This window comes from Ochotona princeps, chromosome 7 (assembly GCF_030435755.1).
Source record: "Ochotona princeps isolate mOchPri1 chromosome 7, mOchPri1.hap1, whole genome shotgun sequence".
In the NCBI taxonomy this organism is placed as follows: Eukaryota; Metazoa; Chordata; class Mammalia; order Lagomorpha; family Ochotonidae; genus Ochotona; species Ochotona princeps.
In genome coordinates, this window is record NC_080838.1 from 74,363,477 (window position 1) to 74,379,222 (window position 15,746).

General features: G+C 45.5%; 1 protein-coding gene across 3 annotated transcripts in view; it reads left to right on the plus strand.

Annotated features, from left to right (window-relative positions):
• The first annotated feature begins 10,412 nt into the window (after positions 1–10,412).
• Positions 10,413–15,746, plus strand: part of EPHA5 (EPH receptor A5) — a 336,440-nt gene continuing 331,106 nt past the window's right edge. For all 3 annotated transcript variants that reach the window (XM_004590860.4, XM_004590861.4, XM_058667260.1), the window contains exon 1: positions 10,413–10,827. In XM_004590860.4, the coding sequence (XP_004590917.2) occupies positions 10,647–10,827 (181 nt within the window). In that variant the 5' untranslated portion in view covers positions 10,413–10,646. The remainder of the gene's footprint in view (positions 10,828–15,746) is intronic.

Genomic DNA, 15,746 nt, shown 5'->3' on the forward strand with positions numbered 1-15,746 from the left:
GAAGAGAGACAAAGAAATGAATGCATAAAGACAGCTTTTCTGAATGCTGGTTATCTCCCAAATATCTGCGAAAGCCAGGCCTTGGCCAGGATCAAGTCAGCAGAACAAAGTCACAGCTGGGCCTGGGGACATGAATCAGCATCTATTGCTTTCCAGGCACATTAGCAGGCAACTGGATCATAAGCCAATAATCAGTAGTCCAATCTGACACTCCAGTATGGGATTATGAAATATAAACATCCCAAATGGTGATTTAAACACAAGGGCAAATGTCCCAGCCTGAAGGACACAACGCTCAAACCCTAGGGTGGAATGGGAATGCCGGGTTGCCAGCCCCGGGCCCAAGAAACACAGGGACAAACGTACTTGGTGAAAGAGAACACCCATGACCTTTATTTTACTCCTCATATATATATACCTCCTTCTCTAGGGGATGGGGAGGGGGAGGGGGTTTCTGGAACTAATTATCTTCATTAAAACAGGGGAGGAACTAATCATCTATATTCAAACAGGGGAGGAACTAATTATTTGAACAGGAACAAGGGTGGAGGTTCTGTTCTGCTTGCTTTGCTCTGGATGTTCTGGCCACAATATCCTGCTTGCTGTGGCCCTGCTTGCCCAAGGTAGGTTTTGCAATGCAGCAGGTTGTCAGGCATGCCAAGTCTAAGGCCTGTTAGTCTGTAGCTCCTAACAGGCAAATTCAATGCTTGTCCCCATGCTTAGCTTTCAAAACGTGTTCTTCCTCAGAAGCCATAATTTTTGCCAGTTAACTTAAATAATGAAAAAGATCCAATGGCACTTTAAAATAATCAACCAGTTGTGATATGCACCTTAAAGAATGAAAGAAAAAGAACTGTTTTGGAGGTTGGCTCCCTCTTGACCAGCAAAACTAGAGGAGGTACTTAAAGAATTTTGGGGATCGTGGTGGTTGAGGTTCTGTGGTTAGAACCCTCTTAGAAGAGACTGGGCCAAGGGTTTACTGAAAGAAATGGCTTGAATGTGCCCCCAATGGTTCATATACTGAAATGACTGAAATACAATTCCCGTTGTGAGATCTTAAGAAGTAAACTGATTACTTCTCTAATTAGAGAAATGTGGGAGTGGATTGGGATCATTTAGGGAGAGGGAGGGAGGCCCATATGATTCAGCATTGCTGCTTTGATACACAGATCTCTGTGGTCCTCATCTTTTACCAGATGATCCCTACATGACCATCATTTGACATAGCTCCTTAACCTTGGACCCAAGAACTGTGAGCCTAAAATGAATCCCTTCTCTGATATGCTGGCTAGCTTCATAGCCATGGAAACTGGAGCACAGTCGTTGGGAATGTGAGGGTGAGCACTGAGGAGGAAAGGGTGAAGAATGTTCCTTAAGGGCGGAGGAATCCAGGCAAGAGGCAACAGGAAAGCCTGTAATGAGAAATAATCTCTGGGAGATCTCAGACGTCAAACTTTCAGATGAAACTTCAAAAAGTCAAATGCTATTTCTTTTACTTTTTTTTTTGTATAAAATTTGTATGTTGGGGAGAATCAGGATGGTGGAATAGGGTCAGGGCACACTTAAACAGACGGAGAAACATTTAATCAGGATGAAGCAGAGGGGACACATTCCAGGAAATAAGAGAGGACAGAACAACAGCAGAGGGGTACCTGGAGACTGACAGACAAAGGAAAGCAGCAGACACAACGGTGTGGTGTTGCAGTGACTGATACTCCAGCGACATTCAGCTAATGGGCGATCTGAACTCCACCAGCAACCAGGTGGGAAGGGACTTTCACTGGGAGCTTGGGAAGTGAATCCAGACAAACAGCTGCCCATCTTGCTGGTCTGTTTGATCTAACCAGGAGCAGAGACAGAGCAGCAGATCCCAGATGGACAGTGCGAGAACAGGGTGGATTTCATAGCCCAGTCAGCCTCCTAGAGCCGAACTGGGCGCCATTTTGCATAAGGAGGCAGAGGCAAGAGAAAGGACTGAGCATAAACTGAGCTGGGAGTGAACTCATTTCTGACTCAGTAAACGCGGCATTCTACAGGTTTCACTGGGTAGCCCGCAGAACTGCTGGCCAACAGATCAAGAACTCTAGTAGGGGCACGTCAGGTGCCATTGTGTACAGCATGGCAAAAGTTTAGCACTGTAGGGACAACTGTGAACTGCGCATGTGCTGAGCTTGCGAGAACTCACTGAGTTTAGTGGATTGCACTGGTGCCACAGGAAAATAACACCGACTGTGGCATCATACGGGTCAAAATAGGTCCGTGTGGCCCTCAGACCTAACAGCCAACAGGTTCCAGCAAGATTTGCGCCACTAACAACCTAGCTCTTTAGGATACCTGGTGTCTCCCTAAACCTGGGACCTGCTCCAACCGAAAGTAGGAGAAAGGCTGCAGAGACAACAGTGCAACTTCAGCACGATAGCACAGGAGGTAGAGAGTGGTGAGCCAGGAGTTGGGGCTACAGAGACCATGGAGGAAATCTAATATAAGAAGCCAGACCTGGAACTCGCTGGAGGGAGTGGCACAACTGGCTGCAAGCAAGAAGCTGTGTACCAATGGCAATTAGAAAAATTGAACGGTAGACCTGTGGGTGACACAGCTTAGAGACCTGCCCCAAGGAGAAGAATCTGATAACCAGAACTACAATGATCAAGAGCTAAAGACACAAAGGCACAATGAATATTGCTGAACACTCCCTAGCAAAAGAGCAAAACCCTATGCCGAACTCAGAGTTAACTGAGGAAGAAATCAAGAAAATTGAGGATGCAGAATTCAAAAAAATTATTATAAGGCTTCTGATCAATAATGAGAAGCACATACAAGAGTTCAAAGAATTTAAGGAGCATTTAACACAGGAAAGAGCAGCAATAAAGCAAATCAAGGCTGATATATCAGAAATTAAGAATACAGTGTAGCAAATTAAAAGTACAGTGGACAGTCTCCAAAATAGAATGAAGCAAGCAGAAGAAAGAATCTCAGAATTGGAAGATATTTCCTGTCACCAGGGGGAAGCAAACAAAAAACTGGAAGCAGAGCTGGATCAGGTCAAAAATGTATTCCAGAATTGAAAGACGCTATTAAGAGGCCAAATATAAGAGTTATGGGAGTCTCGGAGAGTGCAGAAAGAGAAACTGGTTTTACAGATATAATTAATGAAATAATAAGGAAAATTTTCCCTAATCTAGAGAAAGAATTGGGAAACAACATCCAGGACAGTCACAGAACTCCCAACAGGCTTGATCAAAGAGATCTTCACCAAGACACGAGACTCAAGCTCTCTTCAATTGAACATAATGAAAAGATCCTTAAATGTGCACTGGAAAAAAATCAATTGACATATAAAGAAATGCCAATTAAACTCACAGGAAACTCTACAAGCCAAAAGAGAATGGAATGACATTCCAGATTCTAAAAGAAAAAAAAAAAATTGTCGGCCCAGGATAACGTACCCAGCAAAACTGTCTTTTGTCTTTGAAAATGAAATACAGTTCTTCCACAGTAAAGAAAAGTTACAAGAATTTGCCTCTTTCAAACCTGCCCTACAAATGATACTTCAAGATATTCTCTTGACAAAGAAAAGAAATAGCACCCAAGAAAACCAAAGGTAAATGTGAAGAACATCCCAGTAAAATGACAACAGAAGACTAAATTAATGAACAACCCATTCCTAAAATGACAGGACCAAAGTACCACCCATTCATATTAACCCTGAATCTAAAAGGTTTAAGCTCAATCAAACATCACATATCAGTAGACCAGATTAAAAAACAAAACCCATCCATTGCCTACAGGAGACACATTTCACTAACAAAAAGCAGCAGAAACTGTATCTCATGGACTTTGATTTTTTGTTGTTGTTGTTAGTTTCATCTCTTCAAAGCACTTTCTTCTGATTAAATTCTTCAATGACTCCTAGATCATGCAGTAGCATCATTTTCTTCAAGAAGGTTTCTAATTTTCATTTCTTCAGCGACACATTAGTCAATCAGCAGCACGTTATTTAACTTCATGGTGTTAATTTCTTTTTTCTTCCTGTTGTTGATTTTGTTTTGTGTCTTTTCATTTAAGGGGATGTATAATAGCTGTGTCATGGAGACTATCATATCTAGTAACTTGTCATTTAACTTCATGGCATTGTAAATTTGTATTTGTCTTCCTATTGTTGATTTTGTATTGTGGCTTTTAATTTAAGGGGATGTACAGTAACTGTGAAATGCAGACTATCATATCCAGATGTGAGGATGCAGTGTGGTATGCATTTCTGCTTCCAGACAAAGATGGACTCCCAATGAAACTGTTTACTATATCTTGACAATAGGATGCTGGACTCTCTGCCATTGTCCATGCCCACAATAGTGAACATGCGACTGTGTATGAAGAACTATACTTTATTAATGATATAGGGGAACTAGGTGGGTGGGGGCGATTGGGGAAGGAATGAGGGAAATCCCAGGAGCCTGTGGAACCCTATCATAAAATCATGATAATACTAATTTAAAAAATTCCAACAAAATGGTATGTTTATGAGACCTACATGTTACTAACAAAGGGAGATGGATGTGATTAATTGTGAGGTAAGCTGCAGGAAAACAGGACTAGAATTACAACAAATTGAGGGACCTGGAGAATCGAGGGGTAAATGTCCTGAAACCTGAGGTGCATCAGAGATATCGTGCTAGGCAGAGTGTTCTGAGTGCTTGGAACTGCTCCTGTGTGAGAGACAACGAGCGAGTCACAAAAGGGCCTTACTACTTCTCGAAAGAGCAAAGGTTCATTGAATTAAATTTCATTTTATTAATCTACAGTAATATAAATTTCCTTGCTCTCATCTGCTATTTTCCGTCATTCTTCCTTCTTTTGTTTTTCCTTTTCTATCGTGTGTGTGTGTGTGTGTGTGTGTGTGTGTGTGTGTGTGTTTAGAGGGTACATAGCATTTCCAGGAGAAATTTTTACTTCCACTTTTGTATTGTTATTCAAGTATATACAATGAATGCTTATTACAGAAAATGTACAAAAGTAATAAAATAAATGCAAATTATTCAGCAGACATATGCAAATAATATATTAGTGGAATAGGACTTTCAAAACTTAAAACGTGTTTTCTTTTTATGCCTTTCAGTATTTCAGAGTGGTTTTTATGTACATACATACTCTCTCAGGCATTGAAATGAAATCATAATACTCTATTTTGTAGACTAAAATATTTACCTTTTCCAATTGAATATTAATATTCCTGTCTATTAAAATATCATTGTTTAATAATTTAGCCCATTTTCCTTTGCTTAGATTATTCTTTACATATATTTTATGTACATAGTACAGTTTCTGGATCTGAAATTACCCATATTTGAGCAGCAGCAGAAGACACTGTGAAATCACTCCGCAAAATTATTCCAGCTTAGCGTCTCCCCAACAAAATATAAGAATATGTGAATTATAACAGCTTTCATTTATTTTTAATTTTGTTTCATAATCAATAGCTGTCAAAAGCCCATATGAATACTTTACCTCATCCTTGAGAAAATCTGTTTGCTCCCCGCCTCTCTGTAAACTAGAGCTAGTTATAATATGAAACATCTTGTAGGAATGGGATAGGTAGAAATTTCAAGTCAGCAAAGACACTGAGTTGAATCAACAAGTCTCTGAATGTGTGAAATAGCACAGCCTAGCTTTTTTTTTTAACCTCTTGGCAAGTGCTTCTGGAGTCCTGAAGACAGGCTAGAAGCGGCAGGGACTGCATTCTCACAGTTGCGTCACTTCAGTCGTGGGACTCTGTGTACACTCTTCCTACCTCTTCAGTCCTGAAAGTTCTGACCACTTCAGCGACCACACTTTCACATGCAGTGATTGCTGTCCAAGAGGCTGGGGCACATCATGACCACAGAACTTTCTGGCAAATCAAGCTGGCTCATCCCAAGCGACAGCATTCTCAACGCATGCTTACTGCGATGTCTGTCACATGGAATTGTTAAAGCAATGGCTAAGGCATGAACCAACGCCGGCAACGACTGCGGTTCTTTGGCTCACTATAATTTATTTGAACATCTTGTTCCTCCTTCTTTGCCACAAAACTTCCTATTAATAATCATGAGCACTGTGAAGGTCTCAGTCTGTCCTCAGTGTTCATATAAAACAGAAAAATACTAGTGATTTTTATAGGAGCACGTGTAGGGAGGTCCAATGAATAAAAACTCAATATATTTGAAATAAAATAATGTATAATCTCAAACTCTCATTAATTTATCAAAATGCTAATAATTATTTTAAAATTAAATAATACCTAAGGGAATTCTGCATACATTTGAGTTTAAAATTTAATCTTATATTGACAGGTAGAAATATGGGTCATTACATGAGAGAAGGGATTCTTGTATTTCATGAAACAAAATTTTACTGGACAAAAATTACAACATTTTGTTTTGTGTCCAAAATTCTGTGGCTAAATTTTCATCAACATTTACCTTTGGAATAAAAATAATTATCAAAGCTACCTCATCAAACATGAATCCTCTTTAAGAAATCATTTACCTGAAGAACTGGATTCATTAGGGCATATGACAGCTTCCCTAGAGCATCTTGTAATTTAACCTATTTGGGGTTAAAATTTTACAATTTTGCTTGCTTTCTCATCAAATATTCCCAAAGAGAGCATGCAGTCATATGATAAACATTTAAAACAATGATGTAAAAACTGCTATTATATGACATTTTAGGGTAAAATGCTCTGGTTTGATGGAGTCCTATTTACCTCTTACAAAGATGACGGCTTCTATTTATTACCATGAATGGCATGAACTTGGGGCTATTTGTTTGTGTGCCAACGATCTATGTGATCAAAGACCTCAATCCTGTTATTGCCTTGATGTGATCTACTGCTTCCATTGTGTGCAAAAGTACACAATTCTGTGCATGAGACTCCAACTTGTGTTTATTTATGATGCTTGCTTTCTTGTTTTGTCTTACATATTTGCTCTGTATTCTACTATTTGTTCAGTAACTCGTGGATTTAAATGAACATGAAAAAGTAGAAAATTTAAACGTATTATTACTCCCACTGATGCAGAATTTTGAAGTAATCCACTGATTATCAACCTTAGTCTTCACTTCAGATACAGGAGAATTGTCTTAAACAGAGCCGGGACCTCCTGCCAGCTGTGAGCTTGCTCAGGTCACCTTGCCTCATCTCCTTAATTACTGCCACAGGGCACCAGTTGCAATGTGGCTGATAGGCCAGCATTAAGTAAAGTTCCTGCTCTAGAAACATCTCAAGCTTTGTGCATAGCAGACTTCTAGCAAACACCATCTGGTCTTCTGTGAGATTGTCTTTGTAGTCTCACTTTGAATGCAGTGAAGAGATGTTCAGGTTTCTTAACATTTTCAAGCTAACTGCAGCAGCACAGTTTTTTATACCAGTAGTGAGTGAGCTTCCAAGTTGCCTTATCAAGCTTTCTCTGAATAGCCCTCCTTTGTAAGAAGTTTGGCACCTAAGGTACTTCCCCCCATTAAGGCCAAAGCATTAAGGAAATGCATCCAATAGGACAGCCCATTCAACACCGAACCACAACCTCTGCTATGCAAAGCGGTGAGTATAAAGGGGAGAAAAAAAAAATCTGTCCTGTCCGTCCATGCCAAGGTCCTGCAGGTACACTGAGAGGGTTTACAAGCCCAGGTTAATCCACGGTCAGTGCAACGTCTCTTGTGACACTGAGGTGCACAGCAGACACCCTCATTACCTTCTCAGATTAACCCTCCTTAGACCAAACACTGACCTTGTCTGCTACCACTGGGGCTTCATTTTGCAGCAGCTGACTGTTGCAAAGGTCTGTAATAAATGCTGCTAAACAAGTAGGAGAACTTGGGCTGGCACTGACAGTGGAAAAATGAAAAGGTTGTTGCATTACTGATTCTTACTCGTTTAACAAGGTGGATGGGGTCCTAGGGTTTCTCTGACAGCTTTGATTTAAATTCTTTTTGTGCAAAGAAATAAATATACGATATAAATGCACACAACTCCTCCAGTATGTCAGTCACAGAACTGTGGCGTTATGTAGACTGACATAATTTATAAGGCACAGATATTTGGAGGAGGATAAATAAAGCTTTTTTTTTTTTTTTTTTGGCTGGGAAAAAAAAAAGCATTAACCTTGAATAGCTGACTGTCCTTGGGCACTGGGTATCACAGAGGAGGGCACTGGGGAGCCAGGGGGGCAGATGTTAAATATTTTGGGGGTGACAGTGTTTCTGTAACTTGTACTGGCAGATAAAAACCCCCGTGACTTTAGGGGATCATGGAATTGGAAATTTTAACGTCCAACAAAAGTCACAATCCGCAGAAGCTTTTGGTAGTACAAAGCCTTTGAAATCCCGGGCTGAAGAAGTTGGAGTATTTTGTAGTAAAAAAACCAAAGACAGAGGTGCAGGAGAGTAACACAAAAATGCAAAGAATATGGAATTAAGATCATCTTTTGCAAACCCCTACCTTAATTGATGAGAAAATAGAGGCCTGCAGAAGGAACCTTCTGCCTCCCGGTGACTGTATTACAGATTCCTAGGCTCTAGATATCTTACTTAGTATTCTGCTTCGATATTTTTAAGTAACTCAACTATATACGGGAGGAGGGAGGCTTCCATTTTGAATGGTCCTCAAATAGCAACATAAATTTTAACTTTCCATTTCACTGGGAGGCTCTTTGCCAAACTGGGAGACGGATCCCCTGCCTCTGCTCCGAATGTGTCTCATGCATTTGGTGCACATCACAATAGAATGAAGCTGTTTTCAGATTTCTGGTGCCAAAACATTTCAGGAAAAAAGAAAAAATCAAAGCTGGGCTTCCACCTCCTCACAAAATCGTATCACTGTTGCTTTCCCCTTTCATTTTTATTGTGAACATTTAAACAAAAAACAAAAGCTAGTGAAAGACACATGCCAGAGGGGCCTGGGTATTCCGAGCTGGCCAGCCCACCAGGCTGCACTGGGTGAGGCGGAGCACCACCTTCAAAGTGGTTACTGTACCCCAAATTGAGGGAGATGTCGCGCCTCTACCATCCCATCTTTCCCGAAGCTTTCTTTGCCAATATAAAACCCTTCCAGGTACATGTCTTCGGGGAAAAAAAAAAAGAGTAAATGCGGGGTAAATAGTACAGGAAATGAAGGTATAAAATAGTTGAAGCACTGAACGTTAATGTTTTCAACTATTTTTCTTAATCACTTGGAAATCTCTCGGTGCAACAGAACACAGGCAGTTATAATACTCCAATTTCTAAAATGCCTGAAATCATTTGACCCTAGTTAAGTTCACAGGAATTAATGGCCTGTATGTGCATGACATACAGTTTCTAAAATATGAAACCTGTCTGTCCAGGCAGTAAGTGAATGGGATGAGTATCTGGCATAGTACAAATCCTCATGTCTCAAAAAGAGCTCCTGACTTCTGCCTTCAGATAGTAGGCGATTTACTTCTGGAAGCAAGGTGGAGTCCTTACTGCATTCCAACCACCGAAAAGTACTCAGAGAAGCAGGGCGAGACGCGGGTGTTTAAGAAACTGGCCACGGATCCGCAGCGACGCGACCACCCCCCTGTGGCTGCTCCAAGCTCGCGAGGGGCAGCAGGCCAGGTGCTTGCCGAGGGGTTTCTCTGCTCCCGGCTGTGCCAGGGCTGCCTTTCCCGCCGCCTCTCGGGAACCCCGGCCTCCCAGGCGTCGTCAGGAGGAGCCTTGCTCCAATTATCTGGGGAGAAAGACGCGCCTGGCCCGGAAACAGCTAGGCAACACTCACCCGGGCAGCCTGCCTGCAGACGCCTTCGCTCCGTGGGCGTGGGGCTCCGTCTAAGCCGCTGACACCCGGAGCCTGGGAGCGGCGGAGGGCGGGGAGCTGGGGAGGGGAGGCGAGGAGGGGAGGAGTGGGCGGCGCGGCGCGGGGAGGCCGGGAGCCCGCGGCACAGCAGGAGCGCGGCGTGGCGGTGCAGTTCCCCCTTCGCCTTGGCAGCCGCGCACTCGCCGCCTGCCCGCGCGCCACGGGCGCCGCAGCGGCTCCGGGCACACTCCGCGCTCCCGCCCGCCGCCGCGCCTCGCCGCCGCGCCTCGCCGCCGCGACTCGCCGCGCTTCCAGCCTCGGCCAACTCTCGGGACCGTCGCCTGCGCTCGCCCCTCTCCTCTCTCTCTCTCTCTCTCGTTCTCCTGCGCCTACGGGGTCCCCGCTCCTGTCCCTGGAACTCTCGCCACCCTGCTTGCTGCCCTTCCATTTCGGTGGAGGCTGGTGGGCATTTCGACTTGACTTGGGATGACTTATCTTCCTCGCCGGGGTCCGTTTCAGCTCTGAAGACTGACAAGCAGCCTCTCCCAGTGCCACTCCAAGACGCTGACAAAGTCTGGAGAGGCGGAGGCACGCGGCGCGGGACACCCTCACGAGCTCACCCCTAGGATCCTTCGGAATTCCGTCGCGGGGGACGGCGAGCCCCACGAAAACTTGAGCCGTCTCGACGTCCCCGCGCGTCCCGCCTTTGGAGCAGCCGCCGCGAGCCGCGTGCCGGAAGGCGGAAGACCCCGGGAAGCGCGAGGGGAACCACAGGCGGCCTCGGACGCCCCCTCTGCGACGCGGGCAGCGTGCCTGAGGCGCGCGGGACAGCGGCGGCGGAGGAGGCCGGGAGAAGATGCGGGGCTCAAGGCCCCGCGCCGCGAGACGCCGGCGGCCACCCGCGGGCGGCGGCGACACCCCCGGCCCTTGCACATCCCTGGCCGGCTGCTGCTCCGCACCTCGCAGGGCCCCGCTCTGGACGTGCCTTCTCCTGTGCGCTGCGCTCCGGACCCTCCTGGCCAGCCCCAGCAACGAAGGTAGGGCGATGGGGGTGGGGACCGCGGCGACCCGCGGCGGAGGGGCGAGGCGGGGCCTGGGAGCGTGGGTCGCGGCGCACCGGACTCGGGGCCCAGGACTGCACCTTACCATGCCTGCCCGCCTTGTGCTTTCCTCGGGCCGCGGCGTTGCTTCTCTGCCAGTCCCAGGCTACAGTATTGTTTGACATTCGCTGCGGGGCGCGGGGCGCGGGCAACCGACCTACCCACGGACAGGGCCCGGCAGCCAGGCGGAGAGGGGAGGCTGGGACCCGCGCCGCGATGTTGGGTGCGGCTAGGTCTCCCGGAGGGTGCCTGGGGGAAGTGACAATTCTGGCTGCCTGTATTGGGAAGTGTTGGAGACGCAGCGACAGGGACGTTGGGAGCTGTGGGGCTTGTAAGGAACCGTTATTTGAGGACGGTGATGGGAAACGTGGTAGGAGGTGGCTGGGTGCTGTGGGCGCCGTGATTTAGGGCATCGTCAGCTGCTATTCTGGGGTGGTTGGCTGGCACGTGCTTTGGTTCCTCGGATGGCGAACGGAGACGGATCCCCGAGATGCTGCCCTTTACTTGGTGTTGTGTGTGTGTGTGGGGGGAGGATGCTTCAGGACATTTCCAGTCCAGTGTGGAAAAAAGAGCGAAAGTGGGACGCAACGAGAGGACAGGCGCAGGGTCGGGGTGTCGCTGCGGGGAAGTTGTTGCTGGAACGCACCGGGGAGAACAGGGACCTGCTTGATCCACGCGGCGTCCCGGAGCGCACAGCCGGTTCTTCGGGAACCCCGGAGGTTGTCCTGGGGGTGCTCCAGGAGAGAAGGACCCGGCGAGCGCGCGCAACACCTGTGCAGCGCAGCCCATGCTGCGGGAGAGACGCTGGGGCCTCGGCCCGTGTACCCGTGCCGCCACGCAAACCAAACTCACCGCCCGAAAGCCTGAGGGTCTAGCTCACCCAGCTCTGGGGGCGCAGTCAGCGCTACCGGTGGCTGGGGCGTGGAGTGGGGCGGAGGGTCAGGGCTGCCAGGTCAACTGCCTCCTTAACCCCCATCCTGGCACCCCTCACCAACGGTTCCGAAAACCCTACCTCGTGGGCTGGAATGTTCGGGTTTCGGATTGGGGCAGTGGGGTTCAGAACCTTAAAAATATTCCTGGAGTTCCCTGGGCAGAAGAGGACGCTAGACTGAATAGATGAAGCGGCGGCCAGAGACCCTCGAGTGCCCAGCGGGCGCACCATTCCCCCCACCCCTACTCCTCCTCCCTAACACTGGCCTTTTCTGCCTGGAACCTCCGGAATTTGGTTAAAATGCTGAGGGAAGGAGTACACATCTCTAGCTCTCTCAGGCCCTGCCTGTTAATGTCAACTCCCGGGCTTAAGCCGAGCGATTTGCATTTTCCCTTCTCAATGAAGTTGTCAAAGTGTTTTGTGAAGCCCTAGACCACTGGTGCATCGCGGGTTAGATTCCTTGCAGGAGAAATCCCGAGTATTACAGCAGGGCGAGGGTTCTTTTGAACTGCTCTTAGGCCTGCGCGGGAGACACCCAAGTGAGGGTGGCCAGAGCAGGTCACTGGTGCCTCCTTCATCCTCCTTGTGGCTCTTCCATCTTCTGGCCCTTTCAGGTGTCTTGGGCAGGAGGCATGAGATGGAGAGTGAGGGAGGAGTGAAGTCCAAGGGAGGGTGGCGCTGGGCAGGAACTGTAGCCTGGGGTGTGAGCACAGGGAAGCGGTGGAGGGAATGGATGGGAACGGTTGGTACATAGCCCTGGCTGGCAGAAGCTGCAAGCGGAGCTCCAGTCTGGTGGGACTCGGCCTGGCTGCTTCTGTGAATTTGCCCTCCACAGGTGGATCACTGCCTCCCAGCAGGTGGAGCGGGTAGCAAAGCTTGGGCGGCAGTGAGCTGGGGTGCAGGGATTCTGACACTGACCGGGGAGCACCTGCCCCTTGCGGCTCAGGACTTGAATGCAAGCCTGCTGTCCCCAGCCCCTTTGATGACAGGTCACTGAGTACACTGGATTAAAAATCAAGTTTTAGGAGTGGCTGTGGTTTTAATCTCAGCCCAACAGTCTCCCATCTTCATAAGAGTGTGTGTCTTTAAATTTACATTCCTTTTTGTTTCTCTGTACCAGTGTCCTTCTATTAAGGATACTGTGAATTTTCTTAAAAATATTGGAGTGAGGTTTTCAGTTTTTGTTTCTAGAGAAACTTTGAAACGGCAGGGACAGAAAGATTTCCGTGTACACAGAATTCATTAATAGCTTAATGTCATACAATGTGCCATCTGTCTTGTAGGAGTAAATACTGGTTTTTCAAACTGTCATGAGTTTATGTATTTACATAGGGGGATGCTATAAGGATTCGTTTTGTGGAAAGTTTTTTTCATGAAGATGGAAATAAACATTACATACATAATTGACAATCATAGTCATTTTAAGCTTAACTGACATTAACAGCTGAACAAAAGACACCTATCACGAATCTTGAAATGATGTTGCAATTTATTTTTTTAATAGAATATGTTGAATTGGAAACAAGAGGGAACATTTAGAATTCTAAGAAATTTATATGATAAATACCTGGTTATCAGTTATTGGACATTAGGCATAGACTCCATGCAAAAGAAACCGTGAACCAACAGTATGCATGAGAAACATTATTATGATTAATTCAGAGGGATTTGTATTTGTCTCATTGATCAGGCAGGATGCATATAACAAGTGCTTCAACAAGTGAACATTTAAATGCCTCTAATATTGGAGCGTGTCCAGTGCTGGGAATTGTGGAGATGGCCTGAAGTTATTCAGTAACTGCCACTTTTTGCTGTGTACAGATATATTTGTAAACAAGTATTATTTGACAAGTGCTTTTCCCAGCAGGGACCCTTGGCCAATTACTGCTGAACAGCTCTGCATTGAAAATGATCCATCCGCCATGAATCAAGCTGGCTTCCTTAAAGCTGAAGTCAGCCAGGTCCCAGGAAAGTGTTTCTAACAGTTGTCAGCAGTTTGCATTTGAAAAGTCCAGTTTCTTGTCTTGGAATGTTTTACAGCCCTCAGAAAGTGGTACCTGAGGGTTCTGAGAAAACAATAGAAAAAAACCCAAAACACCCACACATGGCAAGGGGAAAAAGCTTAAGTGCTGAGACAACAATCATAAAATTGTAAATGTCTTTCCTGGCCAGGGAGAAGAGGAGAAAGACTTTGTGTTACGGTTTTTCTTGCATTATAATAGGACCAGGCCCATAAAACAGATTGGAGGACATAATAGATTTGTAAAACTAAATGGCTTCGTTTTGTGGCCTTGTCATCCTGTTGTAACTCATTTCTTTTTAGATAAGTCCAGGGACTCCCCAGAAAGGGGGCTGTGAAATCATTCCCTCACCAGGACATTGCTGGACAAGAAAAGCCAGGCATTCCCCTGCTTTTGAGTCCTAGTTGTTGGCACCAGAAGAAACCCTGAAGTTTTGGCTTTTTACTTAATAAGCCATGTCCTGGACAGGGATTGGTCCGAGTGGGATGGGGTGAGGCGCTGGGAGCTTGGCATGCTCAGTTCTGAGGCTGAGATGAATGGAGTTTCAGATAGCGTGGTTCCGTTTCCTTGTGTGATACAGAGGGTGAGCAGTTCCTGTATGCACACCCTGGGATTTCTCCCTAATTGAGGCTGTTTTCGCCATGGCATCGCCTGGACATACTGTTATCGTTTTATTGGAGGCCAAATGAGAGTACCAGTGGTGTGGGAAACAGATGCACATTTTACACTTGGGCATAATTATTTACTGTTATTTCTGTCATTCCTTAACTCTACAGGAGGTGGTCACTTAGAGCAAATGGCTTTTGGATCTTTCCATGAAATGTTAGGATGACATCGTAGGGTTTTCTGTGGGTACATGTCCCCAGGTTTCCTAATTCTCTATTTTCTGCAGTATGACCACTGCACTTGTGTAGACTGACTGACCCTACGTCTGAAATCGCCTTTGTCAGAGTGCTTTTACGTGTGTTTGCTTGAATGACTAATAAATCTCTCCTTCCTTTGGAAGAAGCCTTTCTGCATTTGATGGTAACAACAAAATCTGACAATGTTTGTGATTCTATTAACTAAATGTAGCTGCTTTTAGGATTTGAATCGCACATGCTGTTTGCAGTGTGAAGAGTATAAGTATTGATCAATTTTTACAACGTTTTTTTGCATTCAGATGAGCAGACACAGTTGACTAGTGAATTATTTTAAATTAACAGGAATATCTAATTACTTCTGGAAGATTTTGACGTTTTAGCATTCTTGAAATTGTTTTATAGTAGTTTTCATAGAGCATCAGAACTGAATGAAATTTAAATATCAAGGTTTGCTTACTAATAATTGAAAATAGATTGCCACTTTTACCTTTTCTCTTCAAGAATTGTGACCCGTGATTATAACAGCACTATGAGAGCTAAACACGTGAGCTGTTTTCACAGAGCTTTATATTGTCTCTGTTAGTACAGTTCAGGAGGAGCTGAATGGCTCCGATATGCTATATTGGCTCAACACATACGGAGGCATTTTGTTGGAATTTATATAATCAATAGGATAAGTAAAATGTTCCTCAAAAGAATATTCGGTCCACTGAATGATGGTTCATTGAAAAAAATGCCCCATTAGATCTGTTTCAGCCTAATCACACAACATACTTGCAGAGTTGTGGACCTAAAGGTGGGTGCACGGAGGGGTGCTTTAGGCTTTAGAAGCACACATTTGGGAGCGTTCATCTTGTTAAGGAATACTTGAACTTCTCTATGTATTAGTCAACAAAATGAGATTTTGCAATGAAATGCAGTCCACATAGATGAATAATGGGAGAGTTCCCCATGCACTGACAGTTCTGAAATGCTGGGTAGCAAATGGAGAACTGGGAGATTTGACGGTTATTCGCTCTGAACAGCTTGGCACAATTATCG